The sequence below is a fragment of the Cydia amplana genome, chromosome 19 (assembly GCF_948474715.1).
Source record: "Cydia amplana chromosome 19, ilCydAmpl1.1, whole genome shotgun sequence".
In the NCBI taxonomy this organism is placed as follows: Eukaryota; Metazoa; Arthropoda; class Insecta; order Lepidoptera; family Tortricidae; genus Cydia; species Cydia amplana.
This window is the reverse complement of record NC_086087.1, coordinates 1,023,900-1,048,895: the sequence shown is the minus strand read 5'-3', so window position 1 is coordinate 1,048,895 and position 24,996 is coordinate 1,023,900. Positions and strand designations below refer to the sequence as shown.

The 24,996-nt window shown below is 36.1% G+C and overlaps 2 protein-coding genes across 3 annotated transcripts in view; one reads left to right on the top strand and one right to left on the bottom strand.

The window, feature by feature from the left end:
- The window catches only part of LOC134657217 (GAS2-like protein pickled eggs), a 120,828-nt gene that overhangs the window by 81,841 nt on the left and 13,991 nt on the right, over positions 1-24,996 (top strand). For both annotated transcript variants that reach the window (XM_063512781.1, XM_063512782.1), the window contains one exon: positions 22,501-23,064. In XM_063512781.1, the coding sequence (XP_063368851.1) occupies positions 22,501-23,064 (564 nt within the window). The remainder of the gene's footprint in view (positions 1-22,500; positions 23,065-24,996) is intronic.
- Positions 15,747-18,689, bottom strand: LOC134657246 (uncharacterized). The gene is made up of 2 exons (XM_063512821.1): positions 18,469-18,689; positions 15,747-18,372 (listed from the first exon to the last, which is right to left on the bottom strand). Exon 2 carries the CDS (start codon positions 18,275-18,277, stop codon positions 17,126-17,128), a length of 1,152 nt encoding a protein of 383 aa, XP_063368891.1. The 5' UTR covers positions 18,278-18,372; positions 18,469-18,689; the 3' UTR covers positions 15,747-17,125.

The following is a 24,996-nucleotide window of genomic DNA, read 5'->3' as shown; positions in this document are numbered from 1 at the left end:
TGAGAAAGTAAAAGTCACTGGTTAAAGCGGTAGCTGGCGGCGGATTTTCAAACACATCCGCAAGTAGGTACATAGCTTTTTAATGAGCAAATACGATGATTTTCTATTTAGCAAATAGAAGTGTAATAATTAATTGAATCAGGCGTTACTGTTTTGTATGAAGAAAACAAACGAGTCAATCAATCGCCCGATAGTAGGTAACCAATGCGCCCATGGACACCTGCAGTGGTAGCACGGTCGCATTTATATCGCCTGTCACGTTCTAACAAGTATGTAAGTGCGAAAGTGACGGGCATACTGACATGCGATAAAAATGGAACCATGCTGCCACCGCTGCAGAACCAGAGGGGATGCAAGTGCGCTGCCGGCCTTTATGATGGAAGTTCGCTCTTTTCTTGAGGGTTTGAAGTTTGTATCGGTTTGGAAACATCACGGGCGACAGTTCATTCCACAGTTTAGCTGTCCTAGGCAGAAAGTTTTTGGAGAAACACATAGTCCAGGCGGCCTAGCCAAGGTGACAATCGCTATCGCTTCGCCATCTAATCGCTTTGTGTCTCTCTATCACTCTTCCATATTAGTGTGACAGTGACAGTTGCGTTTCGTTCGCTACAGAGCTATGGCGATTGGCATGTTGTCTACGGGGCCAGGAACGTTGGTTACTTTGTTTTAATGAGGTTAAAAATTTCGAATGATTCACGAGAAAATAGCATATTTTTTTCGTATTGACGAAGATTTCGCCTTGTCGAGGTTCCGCTGTATTGGTACCTATATAAATATGCAGTGTCCACAATGATGACTCTTAAGAAATGAAATATTACTGTACTTGCCACTTTTTGCAATGATGGATAGCACACTCATCTTTTTCGCCACCACACTCCATCAAAACAGTCAAAAACCTGAATATGTAACAGGTACCATCAGCAAATTGACATTAAAAGGTTTTTTGTTCCGTATTGCACCCTTTTAAGGATAATCTAGGTAATAAATCTGCTCCGAGTGTGAATTTCAAGTTAAAATAAAAAGGTTATAAACACCAAAACACATCACAGACATAAGACAATTCTTAATTATGGTAAGTATTTAGTTAAAATGAGTTAACCGACTTAAACTGCCAAATACACGCCAAACCCTACCAACATTTTATTTGATTCTTGTTTTCAATACGTACTGTACTAAACTTTCCCAGTGTAAATTTCAGTTTAAAGAAATCTTTATTCTCAAAAGAATTACAATAAATTCGCTTACATGCTAAATTCATATATTTTGTTAGTTTTAGCGTGCAGTATTTAAACGATAAGGTTATTAGTAGCTTATCTAAACATAAACAATAATATAATATCATCTAAAGTGGGTAATTTTTAGGGTTCCGTAGCCAAATGGCAAAAAACGGAACCCTTATAGATTCGTCATGTCTGTCTGTCTGTCTGTCTGTCTGTCTGTCCGTCTGTCCGTCTGTCCGTCTGTCCGTCTGTCCGTCTGTCTGTCCGTCCGTATGTCACAGCCACTTTTCTCCGAAACTATATGAACTATACTGTTGAAACTTGGTAAGTAGATGTATTCTGTGAACCGCATTAAGATTTTCGTACAAAAATAGAAAAAAAACAATAAATTTTTGGGGTTCCCCATACTTCGAACTGAAACTCAAAAATTTTTTTTTCATCAAACCCATACGTGTGGGGTATTTATAGATAGGTCTTCAAAAATGATATTGAGGTTTCTAATATCATTTTTTTCTAAACTGAATAGTTTGCGCGAGAGACACTTCCAAAGTGGTAAAATGTGTGTCCCCCCCCCTGTAACTTCTAAAATAAGAGAATGATAAAACTAAAAAAAATATATGATGTACATTACCATGTAAACTTCCACCGAAAATTGGTTTGAACGAGATCTGGTAAGTAGTTTTTTTTTTATACGTCATAAATCGCCTAAATACGGAACCCTTCATGGGCGAGTCCGACTCGCACTTGGCCGCTTTTAGTTGCTAAGCAGGACAGTGTGCATTGAGTTGTTCTGGCCGGTCGTATAGATAACATGTCTACGAGGGCATTGATGTGAAAGAGGAAATTTCAATATCTGGGAGACCGAGCTTTGCTCGGAAAACATATAAAAACTCAAAAATGCTCGTTTTCCCAGAGATAACACCTAATAGCTAGTGTTGTTTTCAGTGGTTACATCATCATCATATCAGCCCTTTATTGGCCCACTGCATAGGCCTCTAGAAGAGAGGCCACTTGTCCCGGTCCTGAGCTAAACTCATACACAACAACATACTTTTTTGTAATGACTGTTTGTGCCATAATAAAGAGAAAAAAAAAAAAAAAAAAAAAGTGACCCGTAATCTTCCGGATGTGGTTCTTCAGTGGTTTAAGAACTCTTAAGTGTTGTCTATCTGAAAAGATTCGAGCCCTACACCCCAGCAGGGGGTAACAGGATGGAAATAAGAAGAGAACAAGTGTTATTATCTTGGGAGGCTTGATGAAGACCCGCAATCATGCCTTCAAAGACCCCTGGGCCTACGGTGATCGCTTACCAAGCTGCTTGTCCGACGTGGTATAAAATGTCACTTACGCCCGTCTACTTAGTTGCGCGTGAGTCAGTCACCCTGCGGCCTTGCGCGTGCGCCGAGGCCGGTCGGCTCCGGCCCTTATATGGGACACGCGGAGCTTCCCGTCACGTGGCCATTCTAACTTTACTGTAAAATTGTAAATTGCAGTCTATACCAACACTCCTATAAATACTCAGTATGTGCGGAAAGAGAAGAGTCGTGAAATATATGGGCTGTCTTACATTCCACGACTCTTCTCTTTCCACACAAACTCTAGACGTGGCACCAATGATGAGTTGTATACCAAAAATCCTGTAAAAGAAGTATTTAGCATCAGTTTTTCAACACTGGTAACATTTTACAATAAACATTTCATAGAGGTGCTTTAGTTTGACGTTGAATTTTTATCTATTTAACCCACGGTAAAAGGGTCAAAACGGTAACGTCGGTGACATACTATCACATATACTGACATACTGTTTTTAGCGATAACACCTCTTTTCTTGAAGGTTTGAAGGTTGTATCGATTTGGAAATATCGTAGCTGATAGTTCATTCCATTTCCAGACCCGCAGTTTAGCTGAGCGAAGCAGAAAGTTTCTGGAGAAACGCACAGTTGAGGACTGCCAACCGTCTAACCATAAGTGACGAAGCGGCGGGGATTAAATCAAACTGATCCTCGGAGCACTCCCCGTTGAACCTATACGCAATAGAATTGACAATTCCGAAAAACCAGCCAAATGCGAGTCGGACTCGCGTTTCAAGGGTTCCTTACATTAAGTCCGACTTATGCTTGACTGCACATTTCTTATAGGTTTTCCTGTCATCTATAGGTAAAGGACTATATATTTTGTGTCAGTAGTTTCGGAAATAAAAGGGGGGGGGGGGAATGGTCGGACAGACAGACGGACAGACACACAAGTGATTTAGTTGGTGTTTTAGTTTAAGTATTAATTAAAAAAAATTGACTTATACAGGTAGGTCAAGAAACTATAAAATCTATCCGTTAAACAAACCTTTGCGATTGTAAGATATTGACAGATATCCTTCTAAATTACAGATAAAATAATACGCTCTTGCAAATTAATTTCCGCCTGCGCTACCATTGATAATAACTTCATTTATCACTGTTACTGTTATTAGTGTTATTACTAATTCTAGATCACTGATAACGATGTTATCATTTCTAATGTCAGTGCGAATAGCCTTGCTGGTTGACAATCGATTATAAATACTGTAATAGTTATTGATCACTGCGCTGGGCTGTTTATGCCGATTATACTGTGTTACACTGGATCTGATGTATAATTATATGATAATATGTATATAATTTCCACGCCCTCTTATAATAAGTAGTACATAGCTGGATTATGAGCTTATGAGTCAAAGATTATAACTTAACCCGATAACTAAACTATATACAACAAATTAGAAAACATATCAGTTTGATTTGCTGTACCTAATTACATTGACTCTGACCATCCTAACTTTGCACAAACTTGGAATTAAGATTGCATACAAATACAAACCGTAAAATGCAGGGGCGATTTTAAATTTCACTTTCAAGACATATACGAGTATCTTTATGCGGGTTTGTTTAAAGTAGGTGAATATCAATTTATAGTATTGTAACTAGTTAGATGAATAATGTTAATTTTGTGGCCGTTTCAAAACTATTCATATTTTAAATAATATAAAATATCATTTATTATCAGGCAACTAAGGCCCATAGATACATACTTACATTACAAACGAACATGCATACAATAATAACAAGCAACAACGGTTGCACTCCGGGAGTGCCAATAGAAATGAAAACTCACCTCACTATGTTACCGACGCCCGGTAACAGGATAGGTACATACGTTTTTCTACTCCAGCACTTAAATGTGTCAATTAAATGACTGACAGTGATATCTAAAGCAATGTCATTTGAATGCTTTGTCTATAGGCTCATAAGATGACTGCTAGCAGTCATCTTATGAGTATAATACAACTGCTTTATTTTTTTTAAAGATACAAGTTCCGATCATCTTGATTGAAAGAGGTATGTTTTCATTTACAATAATAACTCTTTTTTTTTTTAAATAATAACTCAATTTTTTTTAAATAATAACTCTTTTTTTTTTTAAATAATAACTCAATTTTTTTTAAATAATAACTCTTTTTTTTTAATAATAACTCTTTTTTTTAATAATAACTCTTTTTTTTTTTTTTTTTTTGCTGCAGCTGTCATAGAAAAAGTAATGTATGCAACAGCTCATAATTGGTTCTTAAAATTCTCGGGTCTTTTTTTACAAAACTCGACTACGTCTCGTTTTGTAACTTCGACCCTTGAATTTTAAGAACCCTTATTATATCACTGTTGCATAAACTACTATTAGCGGAGGTATTCTATTTATTTATTATATATTAATACATTCTCAAATAAGATCACACTTTTTCATTGACATGTTTATTTACATACTGCCATGACAACGTCAAATTATTTGAACATAGGTAAAGTCTTGAAAAGGAGTCCGCAAGGCCGCAAGGTCCCAAGGCCGCCTGTTCCGGTGTAGGATTTGGCAGATTCCCACGGAACCGCCGAAACACCACGCCCTTCGGCCAGAAGTCCGCGCTCGCGATGGTTTCCAGCAGCGGCCGCGGCACACGCACCACGAACGAGGTGAAGTGCACGTAATCGCATTTTACCAGTAGGTACTTGACGTAGCACTATATAGGCATGTAGCGTGGTCCAACTCTACCATACTATGGGGCGGCCAGGTTCTCATTCATTCGTCATACATAAACATTGTATGCTGAGGATAAACACATAATACTATAATACTATAACCGGGTGATCCAGAAATCCAGTTTTGACAGTTTAGCAATTGTTGAGAATATACGTTGTGAAAATTACGATAACAATAGTTTTGAGTTTCTGTGCTAAGGTCGGCTTATTGTTAATGTAGCTTTACAATAGGTGAAGAAAATTATGAATCACGTCAGTGATTAAGTAATTATAGCCTTAATATTCGAGCCATGCTTCATTATCACATGCTATTTGCCCACTCTTTCAAAACGTGTAAACACGTTACACCTAGCTGCAAAAGTGCATGGCCACTTTATACAAGAATATTTTGAATTATCCCTTCAAAAACTCCATGTACACTGTAGGTACAGTACCCATCACGGTTGTCCCTTGAGAAAACCTTAGAAGCGAACCGCTGAAAGAAAAAAAGTGCCCAGCGGCACTAAAGAAGTTTTCACTTCAAAAATTGAAATATGTACTTACAAAATGTTGTTGTTGTTCGAATTTAAACTTTAAACTGTCGTGGATCATATTAACCAACATAAAGCTAACATGTCCAAAACAACCTGAAATTGGGCTTAATGTTGTTGTTGTACAAAATGTCATTGACCTATCCAAAACAAAACAAAACTCCTCCTTATCCTCCGTCGACAAACAGGTGCTGCACTGCTAACGGGGATCCAATCGAAAGCGAGAGTCGGCCTTGAGCGGTCTTCCGGTTTTGATACCGGCGCCGGCGCATGGCCAATGCTCGACGGTGCTGTTGTGATCTTGTGTTGCGTTTTGGACATGTCTAAATAAGATTGAAGAGTTTAATTGAAATATCATTTATATTCAGGCAACTATATAAAGCCTATACAACATCATACGATAATAAAAAACTTAAATACATACTAAACATTCATTTTGACTACACAGTTTTCTGTTGCGGTGTCACCTGTTATGAGGATTCGGGAGATTCCCATCAGACAGTTCATTATAAGAGTTAATTTATTGAATCAAGAAAGATGGCGAACGATCTTCATTGTACGTATTGAGATCTAATGTGTATTGATATGGTATTGAGATCTAATGTTGCGATTTGGACATGGCCGAACAAGAATAAAGAGTTTATTTGATTGTGAACTTGGACCTCAATCGGAATGGCTATTGTAATATTAATATTGAGGTTGTTTGAACATGACCAAGTAAGATTAGATCAGTCATTCATAAAATAAGAGATTCAAGATGGTTAACCTGATTCTACATGACCATTCGACAACGGTATTGTGATCTTGACTCGTATTTTAGACATGGCCAAATGAGATTTAAATCATTGTTGAACTTGGCCTTCAAATGACAAGTTATGCGATTGTAAGTTGTACACATCTTCAAAAGGGCATGGAAGTCCGTATGTACCATTGAGATCTATGATTAATCATGTAATACGTGATAGTGAGGAGCCTTAATTCGACAATTTAGATAGTAGAAAAGAATGAAACGAGAACAAACCGACACAGGTCTGGTTACCATGGAGGCTTTCAATTTCAATGTAAAAAAGTGTGTATCTTACGCGTGCCGTGCATATTTTATTCATTGATACAGGCGCAAAAATTCACCGAAATATCTGTATTAATCATTCTCTCACATTATTTCATGTAGGTAAAATTAAGCCTTAATAAGGTACAATAAATTGGAGATAGGTATTAGTTTAGAAAGGTGTTGTGTGCTACGAGTATTTTTTTCCAATACATAGTTTCCTTGTACGCGGCTCCGAAGTCGCGGAAGCGAACATAACCCAAAATATGACAACTTTTGTTTTATATAAGTAAATCAATCAGTTTATGACCCTAATATGTCCATTTACTATTTTGTACGTTTGTAAGTATTTAAATAATGAGTCGGAAATCACCCGAGATCGCTTGTTTCAATGTCGAACAGTGCCCTGGCGCCAGTATCTGAACTTGGCACTGTCATGAAGTGCCCGTTAAAGTTCTTTATAGCTTCGCTAATTTGAAGGCACTTTATGCATACTTGAGTTTGTTTTGTTCACGCAAAATGTTTATTCAGTCGTACAATTTTGCAATAAAGCCCGTAAAGAAATAAATACCTTCTTTCTTATAAAAAGTTCATAATTGAGCAGGTATCACATAATTTACGGAAATATGAGACATGATTAAAAAAAAATTACTATAATGATTCTCCGCGCGCACACTTAGCAAGCACTTAGCTTAGGAGCAATTGAAATGAGTTACTTTACGGAAGTTTAATACAAGAGGACCGTTTTTCCATTACACTCAAGTGAAAATTGCGGACCCGAAACTAACTAGCTGTCACTGAAATAGATGTCATGGCTCCTCTACACGATGGGCCAACGCCGGCCACTCCAAGGGACGCAGCCATGCGGTAGAATGAGATAGCAATATCACTTGCTCCCTCTAACGCATAAATGCGTCCCTTGGAGTGGCCGGCGTTGGCCCATCGTGTAGAAAAGCCATCATATATTAAAGAAACCGAAGCCCTCCAGTGGTGAACGCCGGATAATTTGATTTGTTCCCAAAGTTGTGTAATTAGTCGTTAAAACTGTCGTCGTTAGAAAATATCGTGAAATTCAATGGAAACCCGTCATTATTTGTGTTGTTGTTGTTGTAAAGTTGAGAGTATGTATGTAAGTATGGTAATTTGGATTGGTATGGTGCCTATGACAAGTATGACATGACATTCCTGAAGAAATTGTATTGCAACCTTTCATTATAATCATGTATTAAATACAGTGTGAGTCATAAAAATATGAACCAACGTTCGTAGATGAATCAATCGATTTGTTCCGATCGCGAGTTCAGTGTCGCAAGCGCAGTGGCGTTACTAATGGAACTCGATTCGTACTCGCCTTACTCGACTTGCAGCTATATTCGAACTTTAAGATACGTCAAAGATATAGAAACGATATGGATCGGATATGGCAGTGTCAAACAAGTGTCAAATGTGACGTTTCTTCAAACACAAACGCCACTTTTGACACTTGTTCCATATCGTTCCGGCACATCCAATCGTATCTATATCTAATATTTGACGTATCTTAAAGTTCGAATATGGCTGCCAGTGCCAGTCCTTTCGGAGACAAGGGGGCGAGCGGATGGTAATTTTTGTCTATTTTCTTAAATAACTTCTAAAATAGGTATTTAACTTAAAGTTATTAAAACACGCTTTCCCACCGTCGCACGTTGAACAAACAGCTGCCGTGCTCGGTCGTATAAATCAATCTAAAACCCTTAAGCAATTCGAGTGCCAATGGTAGCGCATCGGCGCATGAGCATAATGATTCATCTCGACGGGATTAGTGTTTTAACAGTTATTAATGGCTTCATACGCGATGTGGGCCCAACGGTGGGCGCGTGGGCTTGGGTACAGTCAGCGATCAAAATAATATACCTATTAAGTAAACTAAATTAATTTTGTATCAAGCAGAAAGCTCGGTAGCTCGGTTGGCAGAGCGATGGGCTAGTGATCCACACTCGCGAGTTCGAGTCTCGCCCGTGATAGTGAATTAATTCCATTTTTCATTTACTTCTGAGCTACACTAAACTAAATAACGTATATGTTATCGTAAAAATTATTTTTTTATGAAAACGCGTTTTTTCTAGTTAAAATTAGTTTTCCGTAAGGCTTCGGTGAAAACTAGTTTTAACTGGGATTTTTAGACAAATCTGGTTTTTGCTAAGTGCCTTAATCAGTATGTAATAGAAACACATAAATTTATGATAGAAGTAAATTAAATAATTAATTAAGATAGGTATTAGTTAATTTAAATGCAAAACACATCGCCTGTGTTACTACTACATTTTATAACATTAAGTACTGCTTTATCTCTACAATATCAATTAAAATACATATTTATAACGTCCATTACAAGATCTAAGGCGCCAGTCGCATACATTCACACAAAGGTACTAATGAGGTAATCTATATATATAAATGCAAGTGTCCTGACTGACTGACTGACTGACTGACTGATTCATCAACGCAGAGCCGAAACTACAAAAGCTAGAAAGTTGAAATTTGCACACTAGGTTGCATTTGTAAAGTGTACAAGAGATAAGAAGCGATTTTGAAAAATTCAACCCCTAAGGGGGTTAAAAAGGGGATGAAAGGTTGTATGGGGTTCAAGTTTTAGTTTAAGCTAGGAATTTGAAACTTTGTGAAAATGTATTATATTAAAAAACAATAAAACTAATTTCAGCGTTTTCGAAAATTCATCCCCCAAGGTGGTGAAAAAGGGGTTGAAAGTTTGTATGGAGATCAAATATTTTTGTGAGTGTGTCACTTTAAACTTTGTATATGGGTATATTATTATAAGACAGGAAAAGTAATTTCAGCGTTTTTGAAAATTCATCCCCTAACAGGGTTAATAAGGGGTTGAAAGTTTGAATCCATTACAAATGCTTTGAAACTTCTTAGAAAGGCATAATAGCCGATTACAAAAAAAAGTAATTGCGACGTTTTAGGAAATTCAACCCCTAAGGGGGTAAAAAAGGGGATGAAACTTTGTCTTGGGGTGCAAATTTTATTTTAAGCTAGGACCTTGAAACTTTGCAAAAATTAAAAATTTATCCCCCGAGGTGGTGAAAAAGGGGTTGAAAGTTTGTACGGAGATCAAATATTATTGAGAGTGCGGGACTTGAGTCTTTGTATAAAGCCATATTATTAAAACTCAAGAAAAGTAATTTCAGCGTTTTTAAAAATTCATCCCTTAAAAGGGTTAAAAAGGGGATGAAAGGTTGTATGGGGTTCAAGATTTATTTTAAGCTAGGAATATGAAACTTTGTAAAAATGTATTATATTAAAAAATAAGAAAACTAATTTCAGCGTTTTCGGAAATTCATCCCCTACGGTGGTGAAAAAGGGGTTGAAAGTTTGTATGGAGATCAAATATTTTTGTGAGTGTGTGACTTTAAACTTTGTATATGGGTATATTATTATAAGACAGGAAAAGTAATTTCAGCGTTTTTTAAAATTCATCCCCTAACAGGGTTAAAAAGGGGTTAAAAGTTTGAACCCATTACAAATGCTTTGAAACTTCTTAGAAAGACATAATAGCCGATGACAAAAAAAAGGAATTGCGACGTTTTAGGTAATTTAACCCCTAAGGGGGTAGAAAAGGGGATGAAACTTTGTTCTGGGGTGCAAATTTTATTTTAAGCTAGGACCTTGAAACTTCGTAAAAAGGTACTAAATTAAAAAACAAGAAAATTAATTTCTGCGTTTTCGAAAATTCATCCCCCAAGGTGGTGAAAAAGGGGTTGAAAGTTTGTATGGAGATCAAATATTTTTGAGAGTGTTGGACTTGAAACTTTGTATATGGGGATATTATTATAAGACGGGAAAAGTAATTTCAGCGTTTTTGAAAATTCATCCCCCAAGGTGGTGAAAAAGGGGTTGAAAGTTTGTATGGAGATCAAATATTTTTGTGAGTGTTGGACTTGAAACTTTGTATATGGGGATATTATTATAAGACGGGAAAAGTAATTTCAGCGTTTTTGAAAATTCATCCCCTAACAGGGTTAAAAAGGGGTTGATAGTTTGAATCCATTACAAATGCTTTGAAACTTCTTAGAAAGACATAATAGCCGATGACAAAAAACAGGACTTGCGACGTTTCAGGTAATTCAACCCCTAAGGGGGTAAAAAAGGGGATGAAACTTTGTCCTGGGGTGCAAATTTTATTTTAAGCTAGGACCTTGAAACTTCGTAAAAAGGTACTAAATTAAAAAACAAGAAAACTAATTTCTGCGTTTTCGAAAATTCATCCCCCAAGGTGGTGAAAAAGGGGTTGAAAGTTTGTATGGAGATCAAATATTTTTGAGAGTGTTGGACTTGAAACTTTGTATATGGGGATATTATTATAAGACGGGAAAAATAATTTCAGCGTTTTTGAAAATTCATCCCCCAAGGTGGTGAAAAAGGGGTTGAAAGTTTGTATGGAGATCAAATATTTTTGTGAGTGTTGGACTTGAAACTTTGTATATGGGGATATTATTATAAGACGGGAAAAGTAATTTCAGCGTTTTTGAAAATTCATCCCCTAACAGGGTTAAAAAGGGGTTGATAGTTTGAATCCATTACAAATGCTTTGAAACTTCTTAGAAAGACATAATAGCCGATGACAAAAAACAGGACTTGCGACGTTTCAGGTAATTCAACCCCTAAGGGGGTAAAAAAGGGGATGAAACTTTGTCCTGGGGTGCAAATTTTATTTTAAGCTAGGACCTTAAAACTTCGTAAAAAGGTAATTAATTAAAAAAACAAGAAAACTAATTTCAGCGTTTTTAAAACTTCATCCGCCGAGGTGGTAAAAACGGGGTTGAAAGTTTGTACGGAGATCAAATATTTTTGAGAGTGCGGGACTTGAATCTTTGTATTTTGGGATATTATTAGAAGACAGGAAAAGTTATTTCAGCGTTTTGTAAAATTCATCCCCTAACAGGGTTAAAAGGGGGTTGAAAGTTTGTATGGAGTTCAAATTTTATTTTAAGTTAGGAACTGGAAACTTCGTAGAAATATATGTTATTAAAATACAAGAAAACTAATTTCAGCGTTTTTGAATTATCATCCCCTAAGGTGGTAAAAAGGGGGTTGAAAGTTTGTATGGATATCAAACATTTTTTCGAACGCGGGACTTGAATCTTTGTATTTCGGGATATTATTAAAATACAGGAAAAATAATTTCAGCGTTTTGTAAAATTCATCCCCCAACAGGGTTAAAAAGGGGTTGAAAGTTTTAATCCATTCAAATGCTTTGAAACTTCTTAGAAAGGCATAATAGCCGATTACAAAAAAAAGTAATTGCTACGTTTTTGGAAATTCAACCCCTAAGGGGGATAAAAGAGGATGAAAGTTCGTCTTAGGGTGCAAATTTTATTTTAAGCTAGCAACTTGAAACTTTGCAAAAAGGTATTAAATTAAGATACAAGAAAACCAATTTCAGCGTTTTTGAAAATTCATCCCCTAAGGTGGTGAAAAAGGGGTTGGAAGTTTGTATGGTAATCAAACATTTTTTCGAACGCGTGACTTGAATCTTTCTATTTGAGGATATTATTAGAAGACAGGAAAAGTTATTTTAGCGTTTTGTAAAATTCATCCTCTAACAGGGTTAAAACAGGGGGTTGAAAGTTTGTATAGGGTTCAAATTTTATTTAAAGCTACAAACTTGAAACTTCGTAAAAATGTATTTTATCAAAAGAGAAGAAAACTAATTTCAGAGATTTTGATAATTCATCCCCCGAGGTGGTGAAAAAGGGGTTGAAAATTTGTTTGGAGGCCAAACATTTTTTTGAGTGCGGGACTTGAATCGTTGTATAAAGGCATATTATTAGAATACAAGAAAAATAATTTCAGCTTTTAAAAAATCATCCCCTAAAATGATTAAAAAGGGGTTGAAAGTTTGTATAGGGTTCAAATTTTATTTAAAGCCCTAGCTAAACTTCCTAAACTTCAAACTTCGTAAATAGGTAGTTAGGTAGTAGGTTTTATTAAATAGAGGACATGAAAATCTTCTAAGAGGGATTATATCGAGGACAATTTTATTCAGTTAGGGGCTTGAAACTTCGTAGGTTGTGAAAGACAAAGTCTCATGCGTTGTATAATATTAATCAGGGATGTTGCGAACATCCGCATCCGCATCCGCAACCGCGGAACTTCCGCATTATTTTCAACATCCGCATCTGCATCCGCATCCGCATAAAATCGATGCGGAGCTTATGCGGATGCGGATGTCGAACAAGTCGGTATAGGAACGTCTTAGCGGCGGCGTAAGTGCTAGGTAATTTCGTCATTACCTATAACGAAATCGTCTAGATCCAGAAAAGTCGGCCAAGTTACTGTTTATTAAATATAAGTAATATAACGCACCTATATTCTTGCTCAAATACTAAACGTTTCGTTTGTTTTTAAATAAAAAAATACTAAAAATGTAATATTTGACGTTTTCTAAGTACCTAATCTTGACATCCGCATCCGCATCCGCATCCGCGGATGTGAGCCTTTAAATATCCGCATCCGCATCCGCATCCGCGGATGTCAAAAAATCGGCATCCGCAACATCCCTGATATTAATAATTAACAAATGATTAACCGTCCTACCGCAATCACTTGCTGCACAATGTTCTAAGCTAATGTAGAATATATAACCACCAATATACAAATCCACGCGTACGAAGTCGCGGGCAACAGCTAGTACATATATAATGTGCGTTACGCACAGTATTTTCTATGCGGAGGCGAAATAAAAACAAAACTGTGTTGCTCTGAAAAGAGAATAGGTTTTTTTTATTAACAATTACTTATTCCTAGCTTAGTACATTGACTACAGTTGAACTTAACTAAATATCTTAGGTACTCACCTGAAAAGAGAAACAACATTAAAGCTATTATTCCCCCAAGTATTTATTTCTAATTATCTATAGAATTATATTAATCTTATATACGATCGTTACAATGCACATTTTATGAACTCCGTTTGACATTCTGACGTTTAACCTGTCAACTGTCAATATGTCATTGACTGCCACAGATTAAGTCCAAACTGAGGAAAGATGAATGAAGTTAACAATGCTTCATTTACATCTCCCCCCCCCAGACCAAGTTTATATATAAACCTTAATACTAAGAACATGAACCATGCCGAATAGGGATCAGTTTAGTAATATGGAAAAGATTTGATTCTGGCTTTTTATGGCCTGTGTCTATCTTATAAATTGAGTTAGAAATTTTCTCTATGACTTTATATGGGCCAATCTTCAATTCATGTAACTTTCTCCTATTCAAGCGGTTTCCATTCTCCACATACACTGAGTCTCCTACTCTGATATCGCAACTTTCCCTGTTTTTATCGAATCGTTTTTTGTTATTGTTGTGCGATTTTATAGTGTTTTCTAAGGCGGTCTTCCTATCCTGTAACAGTTCATTATACGTTTTTCCTTGTTTTAGTTCGATCGGTAATATATCAACTAATTTCCCTTCTAGTAAATATTTAGGGGAAAATCCTGTTACAGTATGTTCAGTTTCGTTATACCTCTCCGTACATTCATGAGCAATGGTAGTCCACGCTAATTTATTATTCCGTTCATTTATCCTACACCTTATCTTATTCACTAAAGTTTGGTTCAATCGCTCATTTAAACCGTTAGAAAATGAAGCATTAACCGCGGTAAATATAATTGGTATGTTTTCTTTGTCTAGGAAATTTTTGAATTCCCTTGAATTTATTCCCGGGTATTGATCAGTCAAAATCATACCAACTCTATTTTCCTGGGTTACTTTCTTTACTAATTTTATGAAGTCACCAGAACTCTGGGTTTTAGAGGTCAAAATATAAGCGTATCTAGTAAAATGATCCACAAGTAAGTGTAAATAAGTTTTTGTAGACCGCGAGCCACCGAATCCACCAATGGTGTCAATAGACATAATTTCAAAAGGATACGTTGCTGGACCTAAATGAGACATTAATCCAACTTTATATTTTACTCTAGACTTATTCTTTATGCATATTTCACAGTTGTCACATATGTCTCTAATATTATTTGTCAGGTTTTTTGCGGTATAAAATGGTTTTATTTTATTTTCCAATTGTTGTGGTCCTAAGTGACAGTAAAAATCATGAGTAATTTTTATTATCTTTCTACTGAATTCCTCAGATATTACTATTTTATCTTTTTTCCCAACTTTCCTATAGTATATCGTATCCTTTAATTTTAGTTTACTCTCATTATTTTTTATAGTCATTCGTTTTTTGATCTTTTTGTATTTCTTCGAGTTTTATAAAGTTTACACATTTTAATTTTTCGTCCTGATATTCACCCGGTTCTAACACCGGATTTCTACTCAAACAATCTGCCTCTAAATTATATTTCCCTGGGGAATATATGACTTCGAAATCATATTGTGATAGGTAATATGTAAGTTCTCCCAATTCTTCGTCTGTCCTAGCTTTAATATTCATTTTTTCTAGCGGTTTGTGATCCGAGAAAACAATAAACTTTTTCCCTATGAGCCAGTGTTGCCAATACTTTACGGCTTCTTTTATTGCCAAACACTCAAGATATATGGCCTTCCTCTTCTTTTGGGCATCACTTAATTTTCTGGAAAAGTAAGCGCACGGTTTCTCTTCACCATTACATTGCGGTTGTTTTAAAATCGCACCTAAACCCTGTATACTCGCATCTGTATAAATATGTATCGGTAAGTTCGGATCAAATATTGCCAAAATGGGTTTAAGACAAAGCAGTTTCTTTATCAAATCAAATGATTCTTGGCACTTATCTGTCCAACAAAACTTCTGTCCCTTCCTTAGTAAATTATGTAAAGGATCTAATATTATTGAAATATTCGGTACATATTTACCATAAAAATTTATTTTGCCAAGAAATTGTCGAACATTTTTTTGTGTTTTCGGTTCAGGGAAATCTTTTATCGCAATTAAATTATCTTTTAATGGAGTAATTGTGTTATTCATTATTATGTGACCTAAGTACTTGACCGAGTCTTGAGCAAAGGTACATTTCGAAAATTTAAGCCTAAAACCCTCCTTTGAAATCGATTCTAATAACAGTGATAGGTGTTTAATATGGTCTTCAAATGTTTCAGAGAGTACCAAGATATCGTCAATATAATTTACTGTGAAATCTGACAGCCCGTGCTTCCTAATTATACTACTCAATATCCTCTGAAAAATTGCAGGTGAAGTCTTTAGGCCAAATGGTAAACATGTCCACTGAAAATGGCCTTCCTGCGTAACAAATGCTACTTTATTTCTATCTTCAATTCTCAGTGGGATCGACCAAAACGCTGAATTTATATCTAAAGTGGAAAAAAATCTACAGTTTCTTGTTTTGACCATTAAATCCTCAACTAAAGGAAAAGGTTGTGATTGGGGAACCACGATTTTATTTAAATCCCGGAAATCTACACATAATCTAGACTTTCTCCCTTCTTCTCTTTTGTAGGCCAATGTTACTGGGGCTGCAAAAGGGCTATAAGACTCTTCAATCAAATTTTTTTTTAATAACATTGATACCTGCTGCTCTATTTCTTTTCTATCCTCAATGGTACATCTGTAGGGCCTCTTACTGCAATATCTATCTACTAACAAATCAATATGCGCCTCATAATCCTTCACAGTACCTATGTCATACTTGTCCCTAGCAAAAAGTGACGTATACTTGCTAATTAATTCGCTTATTTCCGTCTGCTGATGTATATCCAAGTGATCAACTGAAACACTAAAATTGTCAACTTCTATGTGTTCATTAAAATTTACATGACACTCGTAACTACCTTCATTTCCAATTTTCCCCAAATTACATATGTCTATATCCGTATTGTGCTGTTTTTGCCCTTCAAATTTGCTACCTGCTAAGCCAGGAATTATTTCTGCATCTCTGAAGGGTAAGACATCTTCAGCAACTTGTTCCCGAATGGGAATACTCTGTGAAATCTCCAATTTTTCATTTTGACACAATCTAAACTCTCGTATGCAGTCTAATCCAATTAAGAAATCGGAATCGAAGTTTTCTCCATCCATTACAAAAACATTTACCTTTTTTTCAATATCAAATATTTTTATCTTTAACGTTACCATTCCTTTTGATTTTCTAACGCCATTAATCGTCTTAAAGCCTGCACTACTTATACTACCAGTACTAGTGTTTTTTTTCAAGGACAATAATCTTAAGTTTATCAAAGATACATTAGAACCTGGATCATAAACTCCTAACACTTTTAAAGTATCATTTATTAGCAAACTAATTTTGATTAATGGCGGAATGTCGAGTTTTTTGGGTCGACCTCATTCAATTCGGTCTCCAAAGTGAAATTATTAACACTCCTTATTTGATCCCGTCTATCACCACTTTTATTTTTAAACCAGCATGAAGACTCCGGATGATATCTCTTTCCTCTATTTTCCTTTTCACACAATCTACAAGGTTCCTTCAGATTTTTGTCTTTCGCTTTATTATCAGAACCAACAATTTTTTTATCCCAAATTTTCTTTTCCACTAAATGTTCCAACCCTCTTATGTTACTAAATAAATCCTCAGTCTCTTTTAAGGTATTCCTATCAATCTTATCTGCTATGAAATTTGGCAACCCTATTGCAATGAGATCTATCAAAGTTGATTTATCCATATTTTTGTTCATCTCTAATAACATTCTTTCCTTTTTTAAAGCATATTCTAACAATGAGCCCTGTCTATATCTAAATAGTAGTGCATACCTGACTGGTGACCAACTTTTGTCCGCATAAGTCTCACAAAAGTTTTTTTTCCACAAGGACCATTCCGAATCAACTGTATGCTTTATTAGCATGGCACCATACCAGTCTTGACATGAATCATCTAAAAATAACCTAAGAGCTTCAATCCGCTTCGTATCTTCTTCTATTCCTAAGCGCGCACATTCAGCTTCAAATGTCATAATCCACTGCATTACATTAGACATCTTTCTTGTGAATTTTTCCATAACAAACTTCTCCTTTAAATTTTTCATGCTATTAGTTAAAACTAACTTGTCACTTTTAATTTCAGCAAAACTTTCAAGAATCCTTGATAATGCCTCTTCGGATATTCCAGCCGCTGGAGTCAGTCCCTGGGTTGTCGATGCAATTTCTTCTAACAAGTATCCCTTAAACTGCATGTTACCATCCTCATCTCTGTAGCATTTAGTTATATCCGATGTCCCTGATATCCACACCTGCCTCTTGTCATGTCTCCTTCGCAATGTATTTTTTACTGTTTTGAATGTTTCTGTCGCCATAATCGCATCATGTAGCTTCACTGGTTGATATTGTTCAGGGATAACAAAGACATTCTTGCCAACATCCGTTATAGAATTTACACTAATAATATTAGACTTCGGGTCGTCACTACTTGCTTTTACCTCAAACTCAAATCTCAATTTCTCCATCTTTGCCAATAAATAGCTGAGAATGTTGTTTTATAATGTGCGTTACGCACAGTATTTTCTATGCGGAGGCGAAATAAAAACAAAACTGTGTTGCTCTGAAAAGAGAATAGGTTTTTTTTATTAACAATTACTTATTCCTAGCTTAGTACATTGACTACAGTTGAACTTAACTAAATATCTTAGGTACTCACCTGAAAAGAGAAACAACATTAAAGCTATTATTCCCCCAAGTATTTATTTCTAATTATCTATAGAATTATATTAATCTTATATACGATCGTTACAATGCACATTTTATGAACTCCGTTTGACATTCTGACGTTTAACCTGTCAACTGTCAATATGTCATTGACTGCCACAGATTAAGTCCAAACTGAGGAAAGATGAATGAAGTTAACAATGCTTCATTTACACATATGCAATCTACATGTGAATAATTATACAGCAGGACCCCATTTAGATTTACAAACTTGATGCGATACTAATGGTTTTGACACGACTTTGACGAATGTCTTGGTGATTGGCGCGCATTTCACACAATTTCACTTCATTTCGCATGCACCAATCAGCGTAAGCGATTATTTGTCGAAATAAGATCAAAACCGTCACGAGCGGTTGAATCTGAATCGGGCACTAGAGCGTGGATAAGGCGGCGAGTCGTTATTTTGAATATTGTTTGTATGGCAATAATGTTGCTTATCGAATAAGCTGTCGGTTTCTACATACAATCTATCTATCTTTACATACAATTTATTGTCAGGGAAGGTTTTTAGGGTTCCGTAGCCGAATGGCAAAAAACGGAACCCTTATGGATTCGTCATGTCTGTCTGTCTGTCTGTCTGTCCGTGTATGTCACAGCCACTTTTTTCCGAAACTATAAGAACTATACTGTTGAAACTTGGTAAGTAGATGTATTCTGTGAACCGCATTAAGATTTTCACACAAAAATAGAAAAAAAAACAATAAATTTTTGGGGTTCCCCATACTTCGAACTGAAACTCAAAAAAATTTTTTTCATCAAACCCATACGTGTGGGGTATCTATGGATAGGTCTTCAAAAATGATATTGAGGTTACTAATATATTTTCTAAGCTGAATAGTTTGCGCGAGAGACACTTCCAAAGTGGTAAAATATGTCCCCCCCCCCCCTGTAACTTCTAAAATAAGATAATGATAAAACTAAAAAAAATATACGATGTACATTACCATGCAAACTTCCACCAAAAATTGGTTTGAACGAGATCTAGTAAGTAGTTTTTTTTAATACGTCATAAATCCCATTTAACTGCCAAGAGTTGAATGCAAATAACGAAACAGAAGAAAAGAGTATAATTTAATATGATAAAAAGACGGGCAATCGTGATTGGACTGTCACATTTCATTATCCATCCACCATCATCATCATCCATCCATCCATCACCATCCATCCATCACCATCACCATCACCACCATCGAGTGCGCCGACTTCTGGCCGAAGGGTGTCGTGTTTCGGAGGTTCCGGGACAAACTGCCGAATCCGACACAGGAGCAGCCGATGCAACGGAGCCACGCCGTTTTATCGACTAAATAGCTAGTGTTTAGTTTTAAGTTTATAAAATACATATGTATGTTAGTCTGTAAGGTATTTGTAATATGGGCCTTGTTGCCTGAATTAAATTTCCAAATAAAACAAATAAAATAAATAAATAAAAAATAAATTATTCCCTATAGGTAAGTAGTAACTGTTAGTAATGAAGAAGACTTTGTAACTTGTGTATTTTGGTGTAAATTAATTATTGTTTATTTATTACTCTTATTTATTATAGTTACCTATTACATACAAACGCAATGTGATATTTCGCATCAAACACTGTGTACACAACTTTATGGTAATGTAGGTAATAACTATGCGGCATTTGCACTTTGCATAGAAACCGCCGCTGCGCTCGCGTTACTTCATTGCTACTCATTGCGTGCGTGGCATTTTAAGGTAATAATGTTTATAGAGTACTTAAACATCGTATTTTGTAGTTAGGTATATTAATGTAAGTGAAGTTTTATTGGTCACTTGGGCAAGAAGTTCGATTTCCATATGATCAGCTTCTATTTGCCTACTTTAGAGGTGTTCTCATTTCATATTGCGATTTTGCGGTATCTCCGACGCACACTTCACGGGTTTTTATAAAATGATGCATTTTGAAAACCACTATGTAAAAACAGTGTAAATATTTTATTTTATGAAGAAGTTTTGGAACATTTTGTGATCACTGATAGTGAAAACGTATTACCTTTCGTATGTGTGTGGTGGTCCAAATTAGTGGGTTCAAACCTCGGTTATGCTGTACAGATGTAAGATTTAAGTAGTGCATAATTGTTTTCCATCGTATTTTCTCGGAAACGTTCGTATTTGTCATGCTACTTCAGTCAACCTCAGTACTTCTTGTACCGAGACTGACTGAAATAGCAAGACACGTTCATACGTTTCCGTCAAAATACGATGGAAAATAATTATGCACAGTTATAGAGCAAATCGTTCTCGAAAATATGCAAAAAGATGTCAAAAAATTAGATGAGGATTTTTATCATACATAGACAAGAGTTTAAGTGATATTATTATGTACTCTAGTGTCTCTCTCTGAAGTGTAGCTTTGTATGTAGTACAGGTATATTGTTAACAGTTTTTGTAATAATCAAAAGGTAATCACGGTTTATATACCGATCGATATAAGTCTAGGTATATTGTTACTTACATATCATCCTACATTTAATACTATTTCAAACAAATGAACTTGATTCAATCGCTCTTTGCCCCCAAACCTCCGATGCACAGCAAACTAATCAATGAATTTACGACCAAACGAAATTGAAATAGACCGAACGCCATTTTTAGGGTTCCGTAGCCAAATGGCAAAAAACGGAACCCTTATAGATTCGTCATGTCTGTCTGTCTGTCTGTATGTCCGTCTGTCCGTCTGTCTGTCCGTCCGTATGTCACAGCCACTTTTCTCCGAAACTATAAGAACTATACTGTTGAAACTTGGTAAGTAGATGTATTCTGTGAACCGCATTAAGATTTTCACACAAAAATAGAAAAAAAACAATAAATTTTTGTGGTTCCCCATACTTCGAACTGAAACTCAAAATTTTTTTTTTTCATCAAACCCATACGTGTGGGGTATCTATGGATAGGTCTTCAAAAACGATATTGAGGTTTCTAATATCATTTTTTTCTAAACTGAATAGTTTGCGCGAGAGACACTTCCAAAGTGGTAAAATGTGTGTCCCCCCCCCTGTAAATTCTAAAATAAGAGAATGATAAAACTAAAAAAAATATATGATGTAGATTACCATGTAAACTTCCACCGAAAATTGGTTTGAGCGAGATCTAGTAAGTAGTTTTTTTTTTATACGTCATAAATCGCCTAAATACGGAACCCTTCATGGGCGAGTCCGACTCGCACTTGGCCGCTTTTTCTCTATTACTAGCGGATTGCTTGTCGCCGACATTCTTTCCAGTCTGTTGATCAATGATTATACCTGATTATTGCAAATTCTTTAGAAAACCAGTTTAAATTTCAACTTAGATTCCACATACTAGTTAAGCACCTAGAGGCCAAGATATATTGGTTATTAGGCTTGTGAATGTATTGGATGCGTGCTAGTAGAGATATCAGATGATATTAATCGATATCTCATGTTTCCCGGTAGAAAGTGATCAATGCATTATCATTTTACTGCGAAATTGTTAATGGTATGGCTACTTATGAGAATATAAACGAACAGTATTTTATAATTACGCATAATGAGGTATCTAATCAAGATAATTGAATGCCTAGGCTTTTATGCCGTAATAACTTACGTTTTGTATCGTTTAATGTTTCTTTAAACAATGTTTCTAGGCATGACATATTTCCTAGTACTTAAAGTTGTATTACGCTGAGTTTTCATGTCAAGTGCTACGTTAAATATGGAGCTTATAGGGGGTATATATCGTCAGGTGACAAGTAAAAGTCACTAATTACTATAAAATATTTAAACAAAAATCTACCTTATTTTCGTACTAATATGGTTCACTATGACTATGAACTTGTGGAGGTACTTAGTGACTTTTGCTTGTCACCTGACGATATATGGATGCATTCATACTGCCAAGTTTGAGCAAAGTTAGCGTGGTCAAAGTCTATACAACAATCGAATTAAAATTTTTGCAAAAAGTTCTAACAACTAGTTTTCTCTTGTTTCAGCACGCCAACGCCGTCCGCGAATCAGCCCGCCTGATCCTCGACTCTCCAGCCCCTGAATCCGAAGACGCCCTCACCCTGGCCAGGGCCCTCCGCTCCAGACCCCCCGTCAACATGCTGCCTGCCGCCAAAGCAGGCACCTTCTTCGCCAGAGACAACCTATCAAACTTTATAGATTGGTGCAGGAGAGCTCTTGGAATTTTGGAGTGTCTTCTCTTTGAAACTGACGATTTATGTCTCAGAAAAAACGAGAAGCATGTAGTCTTATGTCTCTTGGAAGTAGCGAGGAAAGGGGCGGTTTTAGGAATGCCGGCTCCGCTGCTAGTTCAAATGGAGAAGCAGATAGAGAGAGAATTAGCTGGAGAAGAGCTTAGACCTGATGATAATGCGTTGGGATTGGTTCCAGTTGGTCCGCAGCCGCAGCTGGTGACGAATGACTTGAGGAGTTTGGATGAGAGGGTGAGGGACTTGGTGGAGAGGTGCTCGTGTCCAACGCAGTTCCCGATGGTGAGGGTGTCGGAGGGGAAGTACAGGATTGGGGACACGAGGCTGCTGATCTTTGTCAGGGTGAGTTTGATGATTTTACGAGTACTTATAATTTAGGAGTATATATTATATTAGGTATGTGAATTAGAGAATTAATGTTCGAATACTAATAATCAAACAACAAACGTACAAAACGCAGATGTGATATAATGAGACGGAAGTATATTCATCTAAATTTTTTTAGTTATCACGTAGGTAAATAAATTATTTTTTCCAGAAATATGATATTGTTCGTATGAATTTACTGCCTTAGAAGCCTCTACCCGTATCTTTCGATTGAGGCTTAACTATCGAAATATTCTTTTCACCTCAGCAGCTCGAACAAGGGTACTTTGCTACTTAAAAACAGTGAGCAAAATCGCAAATTGCTCACTGAGTGGGACAAAATGAGCAAAATGCGATTTTGCTCACTGTTTTTAAGTAGCAAAGTACCCTTGTTCGAGCTGCTGAGGTGAAAACTTAATTGTTGGTATATCTTAAGAAAACTTGAGTGAATAGGTAAGTGATGAAGAAGGAATACATTTATCTGGTTCTCTAATATGTTCTCACTGCTGAGGTGAAAAGTTTTGTGAACTACACGAGATCAAAGTTATTTACATCTCGTGCGCTTTTGAGTCCCTTACTACGCTCAAGATTCTAAATTACTCTACTATAGAATCTTTCGCTTGCACGGGACTCAAAATAAGCACTCGAAGAAATATCAAACTTTGATCTCTTGTTGTACAAATAACTATTATTCAAGTAATTAGACCCAGCAACGTCCCTGTTGAATATAATTCAACTAAAGTTAACTCAGATATTCCTTGAAAGAAAGAAAGAAGGGGTTTTTTCATCTTCAACGTTAATTCCTCTTACGTAAAAGGAAATGGCCATTTTATTAAAGTCCTATTTCAAATACATAAATTTAGCTATTTTATAAGTATAAGATTACCAAAGACCTATAAATACATGAGCAAAATCACGCTCTGGCTTAGCTTTGTCCTGACAGTTAGGTATCCTGATATTGTAATTACAAGCATAATATATTAGGTGCTTACTGTTTTATTTATGTTTCACTTAAGTTGCCACATTCCTCGCCACTTACGTTTCTGTTTATGTAACTGCTTTGTTTCCTGATTTAAGCTGATGATATATGCGCTTTGATCTACATAAGTAAACATTTATTTGTTGATAAAGATACCAGTTCATAAATTGTGGAGATCAATGGAATAGAATGTTTGAGCCAGATTCAGATTTAACAACTCGTTACGGCTTTGTTCTTATTTTGATACGACCTTGAAGATCGCTCACGCTGATTGGTGCATACGAAATGGAGTGTAAGTCGTGCGCGAGATGCGCGTCAATCATCAAGATCGTATCAAAACCAGTTCAAAATCATAACAAGTCGATATTTAGAATCGACCTCCTTGCAGATAAGTATATAATTTATATACAGAATGAACCTTTTTATTGCAGTGGCCGGTGCATAATAAGATCTTGAATATACATTAAAAATTTGCATGTTATGTGCGTATTGACGATAATCGAATTAAAATTCAATAAGTATAAATTTGAGTCCCACGTTTTCGAGGCAAAACAGCCTTTATTTCATATAAAGGTAAATTATTTACAAATGAATGACTAAAATCGGTGTTAGCTTAGGTAGTAAAATACACTCTAATTTGAAATGAGAATGACCGTAGACTATAGGATGGTTCAAAAAACCATTTTTAGGGTTCCGTACCCAAAGGGTAAAAACGGGTCCCTATTACTAAGACTCCGCTGTCCGTCCGTCCGTCTGTCACCAGGCTGTATCTCACGAACCGTCAATAGCTAGACAGTTGCAATTTTCACAGATGATGTATTTCTGTTATAACAACAAATACTAAAAAAAATTGACCGAAGTTAAGCAACGTCGGGCGGGGTCAGTACTTGGATGGGTGACCGTTTTTTTGCTTGTTTGGCTCTATTTTT